Source organism: Pygoscelis adeliae, unplaced genomic scaffold (genome assembly GCF_000699105.1).
Source record: "Pygoscelis adeliae isolate BGI_AS28 unplaced genomic scaffold, ASM69910v1 Scaffold248, whole genome shotgun sequence".
NCBI classification, from domain to species: Eukaryota; Metazoa; Chordata; class Aves; order Sphenisciformes; family Spheniscidae; genus Pygoscelis; species Pygoscelis adeliae.
The window spans coordinates 1,993,631-2,010,189 of record NW_008825302.1 but is presented as its reverse complement, the minus strand read 5'-3'; the positions used below and the strand labels follow the sequence as shown (position 1 = coordinate 2,010,189).

At 35.4% G+C, this 16,559-nt stretch overlaps 1 protein-coding gene across 1 annotated transcript in view; it reads left to right on the top strand.

Annotated features, from left to right (window-relative positions):
• RANBP17 (RAN binding protein 17) overlaps window positions 1-16,559 on the top strand; it is a 167,854-nt gene that overhangs the window by 108,810 nt on the left and 42,485 nt on the right. Inside the window, exons 21-23 of the mRNA XM_009330034.1 lie at window positions 6,152-6,240; window positions 12,447-12,554; window positions 15,038-15,120. Of these exons, the coding sequence (XP_009328309.1) occupies window positions 6,152-6,240; window positions 12,447-12,554; window positions 15,038-15,120 (280 nt within the window). The remainder of the gene's footprint in view (window positions 1-6,151; window positions 6,241-12,446; window positions 12,555-15,037; window positions 15,121-16,559) is intronic.

Here is a 16,559-nt window from a genome sequence, read left to right as displayed (position 1 = left end):
TGGGAAAAACTAATAGTGGGGCAAGCATTTAGCAACAAACTTGTCATCTCTTCTGTCTGTCTCTCTTGGCATGTATATACCTGTATACTTATATGTATATTTATACCTGAATACATACATATAATTAGGAATATAGACAGTAGAGATACAAAGGCTACGAATGACTATCCTAAATAAACTTTGTACAAAGATTTTATAAAGGTCTTGGGATTTTTCAGTGCTTTGCAGATCAAGTGACCCCATTTGATCCCCATTCATCCCCATCGAAGGGACGAATTTGTCTTCAGTGGTAGCTTATCTGTTTCATATGTAATATTCCTCTTTGCCATGCAAGTATCCTGTTTGTGTATATTAACATATTTATTTGGGGGTATGAGGAGACATGTTGTAACACACTTGATAAAACATTGCTGCTTTAAAGTATTTTTTCAAACAAGAATTTATTATATAAATCAAGACTTTATTAAATGGCTGGGCATATATGTATAAATAGGAACTGGTCTTGAAGTATTGCACCCTTAAACTGAACAAAGTGATTAGGATAACTGATAGCTAAATAAGGTTTTTATGTGCCTGTGGGAGCCATATTAGGATTGATTTGACAAGTCAGTTCAGCTGTGGCAACAGTCATAATATCTAACACAACATTATGTTTTATTAGTAAAATCCGTAAGTGTAGCAAGCTGTTTGTGTCAAAACAACAGTATATTTTAGGGAAGAAAAAGACTTGCTAGATACAAGCTGCATCATCAGGAATGATAATATATTAGAGCACTATTGCATTAAAGAGATCCCCTTCTACCGTCACTGCATAAATAGTTAACAATGCACATTGGAGTGCTCGTTTCAGCTACAAAGGGCAATTCTGAAGAAACCCTAACAGTAATTTTTAATTTTCTATTTTAAAATATGATGGAAGCTTAAATACTACATCATCATATTTATCCACTTCCTTTCATGAGAAAATAAACAAATATGCTAGAAATATTTAGTAAGTAATTTGTCTGCAGTGCATCTCTGACATTACCAGAAGATGCACAGCTCTCAATAATCACTTGAATTAAGCTAGTATTTTTTTAAAAAATAGTACTTAAGGTTATTTCAACTATTACTTAATTCTAGTTTCCTCATTTGTTGCTCCTTTATGTATTTGACTTTAATAACTTTTCATTTATTAAATAGACACAGTTCATCTATCTCAGATTCATCTCTTATATTTTCAAGTTATAAATCCTAAAAATTAGAACAAAGAGGTCATTTGATAGCATTACCCTTTCTGTAGGAAACCATTTATCTCATGTGAGGATTCAGTTTATTAAAATTATTTTGCCATTGTCCTGTCTGGTTTGCTTGAAACCATCTTAGTAGAGAAATTTTAATGGAGTGCCAGTGATATATTCCTAAACTAGCAAGTTCTTAACGACCCTGGAAAGTGACTGCTTGATTACACTTTAACGGTATTTGCAAATAAAATCACAAGTAATTAAGGGGAAATCTCCAGGCTTTTGAGCAAGTTTGATGCATGATAACTGCCTGATTCAGCTTCATCTAGAGTAATGCTGTGTAGACAAGAGCTACTGAGATCAATAGCAACATAATGATAGTGGCAGAATTAAGTGAGTAACCTGAGAACTGTGTCTTCAAAATGCATGCAGCTGCCACAAGCCAGGGCCACACAGTGCACTCCGTGCTTCCGTCCTAAATGTTCATCAAAAGACGCCCTGCAGGAAAATGGAGTTAGATGCTCTTTATTGCTGATCGTGTCTCTTGCCACATTTATCAGGGAAATTGGATTAGCAGTTGGCAGCTGCAGGTAGACAAGGTTCTGCAGTGATTAAATATGCAGCTTGGCTGCATTTGTTGTGACAGACCTTTAGTAAATTCTACTGTAAGCACCATCTGTCTAATTTGTATAAAGAAAACTTGGTGCTTTAAGCTACTGATAAAGAACTAAATCTGTTGCTTTATCGTAAACAAAACTTTTGCTCTAAATTCTCTTAAAAGTAATTTATTAGGTTAAAGCTATTTTTCTATCATGATGAATAAATAATACATGCAAAAGTGCTTTCAGGTACTTCATTTTGCAAGTACTGAAAACAAAAACAGTTCAGTTCTTCAATAAAATGCTTAGTATTCTGATCCACGGGGAGATGACACTGTTAAAATATCACTATGAAAATGGTCCAGGACTGCCAAATTCATTTAATTTGTGGTTTTTACTAGGACTTTCTAGTGGCTAGGGTTTTTTTAGTTTTTTTAATATTTCTGAAATACGCTATTGAAAAACAGTCACAACAAACAAGGGAGCTCTTTCTTTTTTAAATACATTTGTAATCATTAAATCTGCATACAAAACACATGTTTAGGTTTCTTTTCCAGGGAGATCAAATAAGATGGCTTAAGTAATTATGTGCTTTGCTTTCCTTTTTTTTTTTTGGCTACTTCCTTCTCCACATTTTTATATTAATAGGAAAAATGTCCAGCATTAGAACAGTGGCTAATTTTCTCCTAAGAATTTCAAGGTTTCTCTTGACAATCCAGTTAAGTAATATATCGACTGGGTAGCTGGAATCTCAGTAGCACTTTGTTTATAGTTGTGACATCATCAGATTTGCTAGAAACGCATGAAAAAAAGGATCTGAGGAGAAAGCAGTTAAATAGCAACATGCTATCTTTAGCTGGTTTGTAGAAACTCCATGCTGTTAAATTATTTAAAATCCTTGATTTTCAGCTTGCACACATTAAAAGTTTTCACACTAAGTGCCAAATGTTGCAAACAGCACTTTAACAGAATGATTTTGCTTTGATCCCTGTAGCAGTTCCTGAATAATTTATCACAGGTTATTGCCTTAATTCTGGAGAGGGATAGAGCAATAAAGGCAGATGAAAACACTCCAGTTGAAACACCTTGGGGCCTGCTCATTCCTCTGACACGGCTCTTTTGTTGGAACTATTTAGAGGTTATTAAGACGTGTCTCCAGAATTAAGAGTATGCTGTAAGGATGAAGACAGCCATCTTAATTCTAAAGACAAAGCGCAATGACCCTTCACCTTTTTTTTCCTTTGTTGTTATTATATAGTAGAATTATGAGGGTAATATTATAGCTGCACCCAGTAGTGCCACTATAGTTAAGGGTCTGTCAGACTTTCCATTACAAGCCCTGTTTTGGGGGTGGGTGACGTGAGTAGTCTCGTCTGTTTTAAATTGCATTAGTCAGACACTTGGCACATGTTGGCAAGTCATAGCGTTTTTTTCTGTGAATATTTAAATCTTCAGCTCCTTTCCTTTGAAAAATCCATTGAAAAATCTTCTTCGGGACTTTGAAACAAAATACTTGAATTTATTTTTAAAATTGCCTTGTTTTAATTAATCTTAAGTAAACCTATCGCTGATATTCAGGGAAGAATATTTCAAAACCGAAATTTGAACAAAATTATTTCATTAGCAAGAAAAGCGATGTATAAACCCACATACTACTGACAAGCTCCTCTTGCCACGTTTCTTGTATTTACTGTTCTTCACTTCTCATCTTACTCATTTGCAGTTGCTGGTGGTGTTATTAACTGTCACTTTGCCCCAGAAATGGCTGGTGTTCAGTTGTGAACGAAGCAGTAGCTTCATGTAGTCTTCAGATTACTCTGTTAAGTTTGCAAGGCACTTCAAATCCCACAGGATGACAGACAAAAAGCAGATGTATAAGTGTATAACGTTATTTGTCATTAATAAATGTTGTGCATATAAGTGCTATTTGAAAATTCATAATGATAAAACTAGACTGTCGTGGTGTTTGGGGGGGGCATGTCTTACTAAATGTGACTTAAGCAAGCATGGAATCTAGGGTGATTTTTGCTCCTATTAGAGTTTAAAGATATTTTTACCAGTGACTTAAGTGGATCAGGATTTATCTCAGGATTATGTAGGCTATTATATAGGCAGTTCGGACATTGCCAACTGTAGGCAGTGTTATTTTATAAAGTTGAGTTCTGATGGATAATATGTAAACCACTGAGTTTGCTGGGATTTTACAGGACAAGAATATTATGGTGCCTTGTAGATTGAAGTCATTTATTAAGAATAGTGTGGTTAATGGTATGGGCTTTTTAATAACAATACCTGAATTTAAAGAATAGAAAACCAAGAAATGTAGTTTATGTAGTAGTTGTTCTCCTTTCTTTAGAAGGTCAAATGGTGTCTGAAATTGCCTGGTGTTTGTGTAGGTTCCCAGAAATCTGGGACCACAGTGTAAAGAAAGTTGGACTTCTACTTTTATTAATAGTTTTTAAAGTCTCACAACCAAACTATTTCTTAAATATAGTTGCAAAAGAGTGTTTTCTTACAACCAGTTGTTTTTATAAAGACAGAATAAGCATGTTAGAGGAATATGGGTTTGGCTGGTTGTCGTTTTCTAATCCGTGTTCTAGAGACCACAGTAAGATGGTGAGCTCTTTCTCTCTGAGCGCATCCTCAAACAAAGGCAAGTTCATGTCTTGCCAGGGGCTGTAGCTCCCCTTCTTCCCTGCTCCAGCCTTTCCTTTGTGCAGTCTTGCTTGTCTCCTTTTTTGTGGCTAGAATGGGCAAAAGAAGCAAAATCAATCTGGAAGATTTCCACTTCCATGTATATAGTTTTGCATCTCTGTATCCCTTCAGAAAGAAGTATAAAGTGTTGCTGCTGAGTTCTTCTATTTCTTTACATTTTGGCCACCATGTCTGCTAGACAGTTACTTTCTGTGTGGACGAAACAGCACACAAAGTATGAAAACACAGATGAATATAAAGTTACAATTTTATATTGCATGTTCTCAGTATTGAACACTTCCTCTCTAGTGATTTCAGAGTCCCATTAAAGTTAATGAGAGTTGAGACCTCTCAGCATCTTGCAAGTTCAGGCCATTTCAATGCACAACAGAAAGGAAATGCAAATATTCAAATACTCCTAGCAACCTCACCAGTGTTTTGTAGAGAACTCAATTTATCTTTGGATAAATCTATGTGTGTGCCATCCAAGTCAGTTGGACTAATAGGTCTGTATACAAAAAGTAGAAATTAGCCCTTGTGTAAGATTACATTTAGCAGTTTAACAAGGCATCGGCCATAATTTGCTCTTTATGTGATCAATTAAAATTAATATGTGAATCTTACCTTTTGTATTTCTCACCACTATAAATATTACAGTGTTAGCACCAAGTAGTACATTATTGAAAACTCTGGTTTTAAAGAGAGAACTCCTTACTGGTTTTTTTGCCATGCTTCTATGATTTTTTTTGGTTTTTTACCAGACTCTGCAGTACTCTGGTCTTTTATTATGAAAAAACAAAAAGTACAAACCCCACCTGCCACACATGGATAAAATTTATTAAAACTACTTAATTATCAAAAAAGAATATTTATGTCTAAGTAAATTGAAAAGTTTGTTTATATTGTTAAAATATTTTTCATTCACTACTGCTTCTTATTGATGTCTATTAATTATCCTGAAAACATCCCTTTAGTAGGGGCTAATTATCTGTGCATAAAATCTTGTCTGCATTTGTGCTGGAAGGATTCTGAAGCCACACTTCAGTCATTAAAGGGGAAAAAAAATTCATGTCAGAACTAATGTTAATACAGATAGAGATTTGCATGGTCTTCTGTAAACAAAAAAGTCACTTTTTGAAGAAACCTAACTTGAAAAATTGCTTTTTATAAAGAAAATGAAAAGATATGTTAAAATAACAGTACAATGAGAATCTCAGTGCAACCTTAATTGTAGCTTGTTATGATTATCGGTTAGTCTTACACCTCATTCAAAATATTACAAGCTTAAATTAACGTTTTATTGTTATTGTTACTTTAAATATATTAATACAGGAAGCACTTTTAAACTTTAATACACAGTATTCATATATTACGTTTTAATTTGCATTATTCATTAGGATAGCATATTGAATAATCAAAAGCATTTCCTAAGCATTTTGCTAGTGTTATCACTATAAAACTTGTGGAAATCTTGTTTGTTAAAAGAATCTTTGTGTTTTTTGTAAAAAAAGATTTGAGCGAGACATTTAAACTAATGAATCAAAATCAGATATGTGGTCATTATTGGCTGATTATTACTCCATCTGCTCTGTGCTAACGTGAAAATCAATTACTGTGTCTCTTTCCCACTGACAGCGTATGTTGATCGGGCTGGCAAGGGATCTTCGAGGGATTGCCTTTGCACTAAACACAAAGACCAGCTACACCATGCTGTTTGACTGGATGTATCCTTATTACACTATGACAATACCAGCTCTGTGCACAGAGGGATACCAGGCCCCTTGCATTAGTTTAATAGTATGGCACAGTGGGGAAGAGGAAACAAAGCTAAATGAACTAATGTGTAATCAGCTAAAATTACAGCACAATGGCAACCATGCAGTTAACTGGGAAGGACCACAGAGAGGTCACTTTTTTGTTGTGTCACACTACCAATCTAGAAAACATATCCAAGTGGTTTTCTTCCCTTTATAAAATCCATAATGTTTTCATAAAAAAAAAAAACCCTGTGTCTTTAACTCAAACACAATGTACCTACATTTGGCTTAACATCAAAAGTGCTTAAAAAATACTATACAAGTGCTATCTGGGGAGATTTCTCTCTCTGGTATGAATCATGTCTTTAATTTAGTCAGTTACTTTCTATTTATGTCAACTCTATTAATATCGCAACACCTGCAGTCTTCTTGATCCAAAAGAAAACGGACATCTGAAAACAAAATCAAAATCTTTAGACTGTAGTTTTCTTCAATAAGTAACAATAATGGAACTCTATTTGTTTTAAATATTGTATACATTTTTATGCCAACAAATACAATAATACTCATGGGCATTTTCTTAATACTATAGAGAAATGTTTTGGTTTTTTATAAATACAGTAGCTGTAATTCTCTCTTCAGGCACACAGTCATATTAGTAACAAACTGCTGAAATACATAGTGAAGTAACTATGAAAATATTTGGTTTATAATTTACAAAGATCTTACAAAGCTATGAAAGTTAATTAGGTATTTGTTTATGTTATGGACAGAATAAACAACATTCAAGTACAGTTACATGCTTTACTAGAAATCAAGCTTTTAAAAATATTTTTATTTTAAGTAAATAATGAAAACCTACTGCTCACTAATAATCTTCCTGGTTAAGAAAGAGGAATGCATCAATATAGAATTGCAACTAGGAAATGAGCCTTTAAGGACTAAAAGGCTGTACAGCAGAGCGTGGTATGATCTGATAGACGTCCTTGTGTGGTGGGTAGTAGGATCCTGATGACCATTCAGATAAGCCCTATTTAAGACCTTCGCAAGCCTGCAGTGATTCTGTCTATGTGCAGGCTCAGCTTGCAGAAAGTAAGTCCAAAACATAAAGCAGTATAATCTTTATTTCTCTTAAAATCAGTGGAAAGCATCCCTTAATTTCAGTTTTAGAGGACTGGAGGGAAAAAAAAAAACCCAAAACAAAAACAAAACTACTGAAGCCAGACTGTGAATTAGCATGTCATTTTCTGGTGGGCACCATTGGGTACATTTAACTTCGTTAGTACTGTTTGTGCTTGCGTTACCCTAAAACTTAATAATAAAATCAGGAAGATGTGTAAAGGCAGATCAGTGCTGCTTCCATTTCCAATTCTTTTTACTTTGTTTTTCCTGGTACAGCATGAGTATCATGCTTTTGCGTGCAGAACTGCAAATCTCCAGATGTAGGAGGAGGGATAACAGAGACTTACCTCCTCTCCATTTGAAAGAAATGGATTCATCCATGGAGGTGGTTTGTGGTTTGTTTTTTTTTTTTTTTTTATACAAGGATCCAGGATATGTAATCCTCAGGACCCTTTCCTGAATTTTTTTTTTTAATTAAGGTATTCCTTCCAGTATATGAGTTAAGTTTATTTCAAATAAATAAAAACAGCTTCCAACTTTTGGATTTCATTATTCTGTATTAACAATAAAAATAGATTGAAATGCAGCTTTGTGTGGAATTCAAAGCTCAGGCCTTCTCAGTTTCTTTTCCCTTGCACCGGTTCAAAATTTTTTTGTCCTCATCACCTTTGGCTGTAAAGGATAAGTGCATGCTTCTGTTCAGTGGATTTCACCTCATTTGGCTGAGTCCAGCTTCATCCAGGTATTGATCCAAAGCGTTATAGCAGAATAAGCTGCTATTATCGCAACTCTTATTTACTCTATATAAAGACAGAAAGGTAAATGGGAGGAGAAGGGAGGGTCAGATGCCAATTTTATCATATAAAGTTTAAATATCCTTTGATTAACGTATTTCTTTTGTAGTTTCAAATATATCATCAGAAAATGGTTTTAATAGCAAGGAAAAGCTGTTTTTCAAACAGATTTTATTCTGTTATGTTTGAAGCCCTAGTATTTCAATATTGAAAATGGCAAATACAGAATACTAGCCAAAATAATTCTGATTTACTTGCATTTGTTCAATAAATAAACGATACAAAGAGGCAAAGGATAAAAGGCTAAGCTTTTAATATACCATGAGATGATGTTTATTCTGTATTGAAGACTATCAGAAATAGTCACTGTAAAGAAGAATGTATTGATAAACTTTTCAAGTGATTGCAGGGAATATTTTGGGTCTAAGCCCTGTCCGTAACAAAACAAATTACACTTGGTAATCTCTCACCTGAGAGATTCTTCTCTTTTTTTCTGATCGTAATGTTTAGGTTTCAAGTTTTGTCCAGTAGATGGCAAAAATGAGCAGAAATAATTTCTTTTAAGTCCTTTTGGTCTGGGGAGGGGAGCGGGGGGAGGCACAGGGGACACCGTTGTATCTTGTATTTTACCATTATGATTGAGTTATTAGGATCATGGTTTAGAGGTGTATCGTCAGGTATGCTGAAGCTGTGCTAGATTGCCAAATAGGGCTGTTTTGTAGCAGGCTTGCTTATACTAATTGAGTTTCTCTAGCAAATCAGGCTCCTTGGAAAAAGGCCAAAGGCTTTTCATAATTGTATTGACAAGAAAATGAATATGATAAATGGTGTTCATTCAGCTGAGACAAGATTTATAGTGTTCCTCTGGCAAGGGATGAAGAGCAAATACTTATAATAATAGTAAAATTATTTTAAAGTTGTATTAGGTGATCTCTCAAAAGACGTCATTAAAATATTTCCAAATATTTTAAGCAGCTTCAGGTGTTAAGTATAGCGTCTTCCCAAAGTATCCGGTAATGAAAGAGGAAGAAAAAGGTCACGCAAACAAACAAACAAAACAAAAAACCCAAAACCCTGGATATGAAAGTCATTTATTCTTCCTGAAATATTGATATGTCAAGCTGTCAATGACGATTCCAGCACCACAGCTTTGGAAAGTTTATTTGCCTTTGGTATTCATAACATGTGGTCTCTGTAATTTGTAGGTCAGTCCTGAACATGCAGGTGTGGCCTGAAAAAGCCTGTATAGCAATCTGAGTAGAACCAAAGCCTGTTTTTCTTAACAGTGATGATTCTTCTTGTGTATTTCATTCTGCTATTTACTTCAAGACTGCCTGGATAAGATGTTGAATGTTTAATCTGTTTTCTTCCATACTAATATCAGTCTGTAGTCTAAGGTCCTTGGTCTCACGGTCAGATACGTCCATGGAGATTCAATTGTGAGTTCAGGGTAATATCCATTTTTTTGTTACTTTCATTTAGTGTTTCTTACAGGTAGGTGGTAACCCATAGGCAATTTTTCCTGTGTTCCTCCCAGTTGATTCTCAGTATTTAATGATTTTTGTTGTCTGTAAAAGAAGGTTGCAATAAGAAAATGGGTTGCAAGAATTAAATTATTAGGTTGACTCAGAGTTGCAGTCAGCTAGATAGCACACGATGTATATGCATGAGTGCATGAAATCTGATCTGCCATTGAGATGTTTTATCTAGTGGTCATTTAAAAGTTCCGGCTGACCTCGATATTCAGATGCCTGATCGTGTGCTGCTTCAGATGTGGATCACTAGAACAAGCAAAACAGTCTTTTCACCAAACTACCATACATTTTTATCCAAATTTGTATCATAGTTCTTAACAAAATAAAACCATGTGCAGCAATAAGATGGCTTGTTCAAAAATGAGTCTATTTTTGAAGAATTAAATTTTTAAGTTTATATGTTTTAAGGATTCAGGATTAGGTACAAACTTGAAAGAGCCCAACAAACAGCTGTAGGGATTGAAGTTTCCTCATCACAAGAGAAGACGACAACACATTTTCTTATGAGACAAGGCTACCTGATTGGTAATCTGTTTGTAATAGCTGTTATTGCCAGTTGCATTGATTCAAACCTCAGTATTGTTTTTTGCAGTTTGAATTCCTTTGAGCTTGAACTAACTGGTCAGGTTACGTTCATTAATTAGCCAGATTCCTTGAAGCTTGTGGTTAAAAACACTTAAAAATAATGTTCTGTTTAAAACCAATTTATTCCACTTTATTGGATTTATTAAAAAAATAATAAATTGCCGAAGCCTTTCTGTTGACCCTAGCTTTTATAAAATTTGACTATAGTGTCTCAAGTCTTTCCTTGTCAATGAACATGGACTCGATGCTTAAGTTTTTGAATCAAGATAGGTAATCATATTGGATATACTGCTGACTTACATTTTGGTTGTAGAGTTTGGCTGTCAAGTTACTCTCTTTGCCATGAAATCTGAAAAGGCGATTGCTTTCCACCCCACAAAATTCCACAGTGGGGCTTTGCAGCATTGCACCATCTCCCTTTTGTGTACATAAGGCTACTAGGAAGGCTAAGGAAGAGGTGTGACTTAGGAGAATTAACAGCACAGTTCCGTTCTGTACCTTACATGTCATCTGCTGCATTTTGAGTATCTTGTCCATCCTCTGCTGAGCGTGAGCTGGATTGGAAGTCCACCTCAGAAAAAATGGAACTGGCAGTAGTGAATTTCTAAAGGTATGAGATGGCATGGATCATCTGTGCCTTTTGAGGATATTGTAGGCAAGTAGGATTTGAATTTAAATCCCAGTTCATTACCGGTAACTCCATGGTATGTTTAACTCTAAGTTTGTCTGATTTAAAATGTAAAGAACTCCATAAAGGAGAGAGAAACAAGGTTTGAAAGTATATTTCACACGTCAGCCTCTTCCGCTATATATAGTTTGTCTGCAGTGCCTCAAGCAGCTGGCAGCAAAAGTGCACAAGTCTTTAGATGCCTCAGACAGACAGCAGTAGCCAGAATGCCTTCCATCTGTCTACACAGCGCTGTCATTCATCAGTAGTGCTATGTCTGACGGCTTTAGCCTCCACCAGAAGAGCTATAGCGAACTGAGACATGACTGTGTCTACGTATCCTAGAAGCGTGTAAACCTTCATGTATTTCAGACTTTTATTTCACAACCTCATGTTGAGTGCTTGGCCTGTATTCTACTTTGTAAGATTCACAATAGTTGCCTTTATTGTCTGAATAGGCAATAGCGTTTTCCTAAGAATAGTCACTATTTCCCGTGTGGTTAAATAAAGCAGAATTACATGACATGAAACAAAGTTAAACATGAAAAATAAGTTTATTATTAAACAAAGCCATTGACCAGATTAGCTAGATGATATTTTAATAGTAAATTGTGTAGTTAAAATCTCTTGGTTCAATATAAAAAAAAAGTTTAATTCTTTGCCAGTCAGGCTGTGCTACCTCAATTCCGTTTACCAGTCTGCATTCTTATCCAAATAAACTCTTTTTTCAGCACGTTGGGAAAACCAGGGGTCAGCTTTGTATCAAATAGTTGCATGAAATATTTTGATACAGTCAGTAACTCGTAAGATTTTTTTTTTTTTTAATTTACATTGCAGAGTCTGCTAAACTTATTTTTTTCTCTATTGCATTCTTTTAAATCCTGCTTTAAAAGAACAGATACCTCCTGGGTGCTGATGAGCAAACAGCTCTCCTGAAAGAGTTCTTAGAAATCTAACTTTGCTGGTCTCCCCCACGCAGTTTGGCTGAATTCTCTTCTTGAATGCTCCGGAAACAACTTCATACAATCAAATTGTTCCCAACCGTTTATATAGCAAATATAATATGTATGAGGTGGCACTGAAATTTGGGGCCCAGGATTTGCTAATGTGTAAATTTCTGGTGTTTTTAAATTAAATTGCCATTTGTGGCTTATGCCATTCATTAAAAACCCAAGCTCATTTTATAAATGTACTTATAGGTTAGCTTCACATATACTAACTGCTTTCCTCTTCCTTCATTACGGCTCTGGTATGTTAACTATTTCCCATTTAACCATTAATGTTTCCAAAGCATTCAGTCTTCTAAGCAGAGACTTGCTTAAATTTATAGGTTCTGGCCGTCCCTCTGTCAGAATGAGCTGCCAAGGTCTATACCTGGCCCACCCATCTAATGGTGTAGTACAGTTTTAGGGGAAGCCGTTTTGCAAGATGTTATTTTATCAGTATACTCTTTAACTCAGTTTGGTGAAGATACCCTGCATACATTTCTGTTCTGCAAAGAGCTATTGAACTGTGGTACCGTGAACCTGCGTGTACAACCCCTATCTTGAAGCTGATGGCAGAATTCATGCAAAACAGGTAAGAAGCATGTGAAAATTAGATAAGTGATGAATACTGCAATGGTGTGCATTCTCTGTTCCATCTTTCTATGCTTTGCTTATCCTCATGATGTCTGACTTTGACTGCTACTTTTGTATTTTGGATACAAATTCGCAAGCACAACTCAGCTTTCAGTGTCGTTGTATTGTTTTACCAAAATGGTAGCTGTTACAAAATCAGCTGGTAAGGATTAATTACAGGAATATATATGAGAGACTACTGTGATTTTATATTCAATGTTAGTGGAAGTGTATGCTTTAACCAGGGATAAATACTGACTCTATAATTAAATATTGGAAAATTGTCTGCTGTCAAGATTTGATGCAGGCTGAGTTTTTGCCTTAAGCCAAGCGGCATACATATGTGCCTGTAAAACCACAACTCCCTTTATAGTTTCTTTTGCAACTCAACTCTTCCAGCCAAAATAGGAAAGAATGGTATCTAATACAGCAATATTTATAATCAGCATGTAGGTAACTCCTCCCACATCTAAAATCTTCAAAAAGGCCTTAGAATGATTCTGGGAGGTTATTTCAGTACTTGACATTGCAGTAGTTACAATGAAATTCCTGTTTTACTACAAGTAACAGAACAATTTATTTTGGGAAATTATCATTACACTTGGAAATACTTAGTGTACTGCCCAAAGGAAAAAAAGATTTTTAAATGAAAAATCGGTAGTTAAAGTCTCTGTGTTGGGTATCTTCGTGACCAAATTAATTAAGAGTTTTCAGCAAAGAAGTATGTGTTCTCGTCATTTCTCATTTTGCCTTGCAAATCAAACTTACAAGGAAAAAAGTTGAAATATTTGAAATTTGAAAAAAATATTCAGTTTAATCTAGTGACAGGAAATTGGTGCCTTAAAGTTCAGACCTGGCTCCCAGTCAAACGCTAGTGTGTATGATGTGCACTTAATCCCTGAATGGCTACACAAACCTTAAAGCAGAGTTCCCTGTTCCTTGTTTGTTTTGACTTGCTTGCTGTGACTCCCTCTTCGGTTTGTGTAGGCTAATTATGTCTTTTATCCTCGTAGTAGTATAATAAATTGCTGGAAAAGTTTAACCTATTTTTATTCATGATGCAATGCACAAGCAGTATACTCTAATAGTGCTGCAACTTATTTCAAGGAGATTGTTAAAGCATAAACACAGAACTCTAATAATGGTAAACAAAAGCAAAGAGGAACTGGAACAATAAATCTTATGCAGACGACAGCTCTTCAAGCTACTTTCCATATTCATGTTGTTCTACCTATTGCTATTCAGAAAATCTGCCTTGTTCCCTTTAGAAAACATCATCTGGGATGGTGTTTTTTCATGAGTTGTGTACTGCATTAGCTTTTACAGGTTAGAATGCATTATACAATATACTTTGACATGGTTAAAATATGTTACAGAGTATCAGATTGTGCATTATGCCACTCTGATATTGAGATGATGTGCTGATTTTGGGGTTTTTGCCTCTGCCAGCCATTATCATTTTGTGCATATGAAATACACAAATGTTTTATACAAGGCACGTTTTATTCATTTATAAACACCCAGATTTACTCCAGAGTTTGCAGCAAAGGACCCTGCAAACAGGGACTCAGACAACAAAAAATTGGACTTGCAGCAAAGATACCTACTGCTGTCTCTGTGATAGGGGTGATACAAGGACTCCACGTTTGATCACAAGTGGATGACTACCAAATAGGTCAGCCAGGGGATACTCTGGTTTACATCACTCAGGGATGACTCCTTTCCCTTTCAGTCCAAATAAACACTAAGGGTAAGTTTTGCTAAAGTTACTTAGAAGCTTAAGACCTGTATTCGAAGTTAACTTTTAGGCCTGAACTAGGAGTTAGGCTTCTTTATCACAAAGACAAGTTGGAAAGATGCCACAGGGACTTTGGCAAGGTCTCTGTTACGTTTCCAGATTGGGAACAAAGTGGTTCTTGTTGGCTTTGGTAATATCTGTGCGTCAGGGAAGACAACATGGTGCAATCTTCTTCAGGTCTGAATGCTCATAAAAAGCGTGTGTTACAGTTTACACACGGAGAACTGGCTTGTGATTGCCATAGATTTTATGTAGCAGAATAACCAGTGGGGATTAGTTTATTTTTAAAAGCCATACAGATGCAGAAGCAGAGTAAAAGTTAGCCTAACCACTTAGATTATGGAACCTTTGTACCACTCTTCTGAACTGTATAGGAGTACAAGATGTTCACTGGTCACTGAAAGCTGTGTATGTATTGTCTGGTCACCTTTTCTGGTTAAAACTGTTTTGCCTTTTGTCATAGGATTGTTTTTTTGGCAACATATGGAGATAACTAGAGCGCGTGTCATTGGACTGAAAGCTAGAATTAGTTTACCAAATAATTGTACGTTGTAATCAGCAAATGTTTTTTTTGTTTTAGGAGTGAATCCATTGCAGTTTTCTGCTTCGATGACCATCTGAATATTTTTGCTGTTATTTTTTAGATCGCAACGTTTAAATTTTGATGTATCATCTCCAAATGGAATTCTTCTCTTCAGAGAAGCTAGTAAAATGATTTGTACATATGGTAGGTATTCATTAATGTTTCCTCTACAGTGTAATTCTTTGCCTGTCTTGTGATATAAAAATCCTGTTAGTTCATATTCCTGAGCGCTGATGGATTTGTGGAATACGTAGCAGGACTGTAATGTGCTACAGCCAGCATCATCCCTTTGTAAAGTGCAGAGCTGACTTTGGAGCTCATTTACTTTCATAGATCAGGGTTCATTCATGTAGCATTGTTGCTTGTATCGCTTTTTTAACTTGAATGCCTGTCTTCTAGCAACTGTAAATGTATTTCAGCAAAGATACAAATACTCATGAGGTGTTTGATCTAGGCTACTGATTGATAGGTGTGGGTTGATTTTATGTATTCAAATTATATTCCAGCAGTTCCAAAACATAATAGGACCATAACAGCTTTACCCTAGAGCGCTGTTAAAAGTGTTTATAATAAGTTGCTCCATTTTACTACTCCCACTCATGCATGCAACTGCAACAGGTCTTTGACACCAGCAGCTTATATTACACTGCAACTAACTTTGTAGCTTGCAGTTTTGCTTTCTAAGTATTATGAAAGGAACATTACCAAGTTTTTGTAGAGCAACCTCATTTGTAGTTTGTGTGAAGAGGAAGAGCCATAAATGTCCTGTTACTTTTAAGAAAGAAAATCGGTGCATCAAATTTGCTTTTACTGCTTTCAAGTTGCTTTTTGGGTCTGGAAACTCTGTGTTACATGACTGTATAAAAAAAATTCAAATGTAATTTTGCATTTGATCTGTAGGGTATGGAAACAGTATATGCAGAATGCATAAAGCATGTACTTAATGACAGAAAAAATTACAGCCAAGTAACTCTCACTCCTTGCAAAATCATCTTTCTGTTTCTTTTTCAAATATACCATGTAGTAAGCTAGCACGTTTTTTCAGCTACGTTCTTAAGTAGATTTGTTAGAATGATTAAGCAAAATAAAAATAAGGTTTTAGATTTTACTACTCAATTTCTGTTAGCCTTTGTACTTAATTGCTGTAAGCTTTCTTTTGATGATTCAAAAAAAAAAAAATCAAGTGTAGTCATGATGATGCTTCAACCCTACTTGTCTTATGGTACCTGATCCCACTGCAGTTATATTTTCTTTGTTAATTTTTTTTTTATTTCAATCAGCCTTTACCATCCTTTCTGCACTTACGAAAAACATACCGTATTGTTGGGCATCCATTCATCTCAGTTGCTGGCATCAAGATTCTAAACCTTGCTGAGTAAACCACATTAGTTGGTTTCAATGTGCTTCATTCCTAATTCATGCCTAAAAAACACTTTGTAAAGAAACCTTTTTCTTTCAATTGCAGCTTTTATGGTGTGTATGTGAAGTTCATAAAATTCTCAGCCCTAAAGCATGGGTAGCTCTTGCGCATAAGGACCAGACAACATTTTCTGGCTCGTGCTAGAATTTAATTATGCAATGTA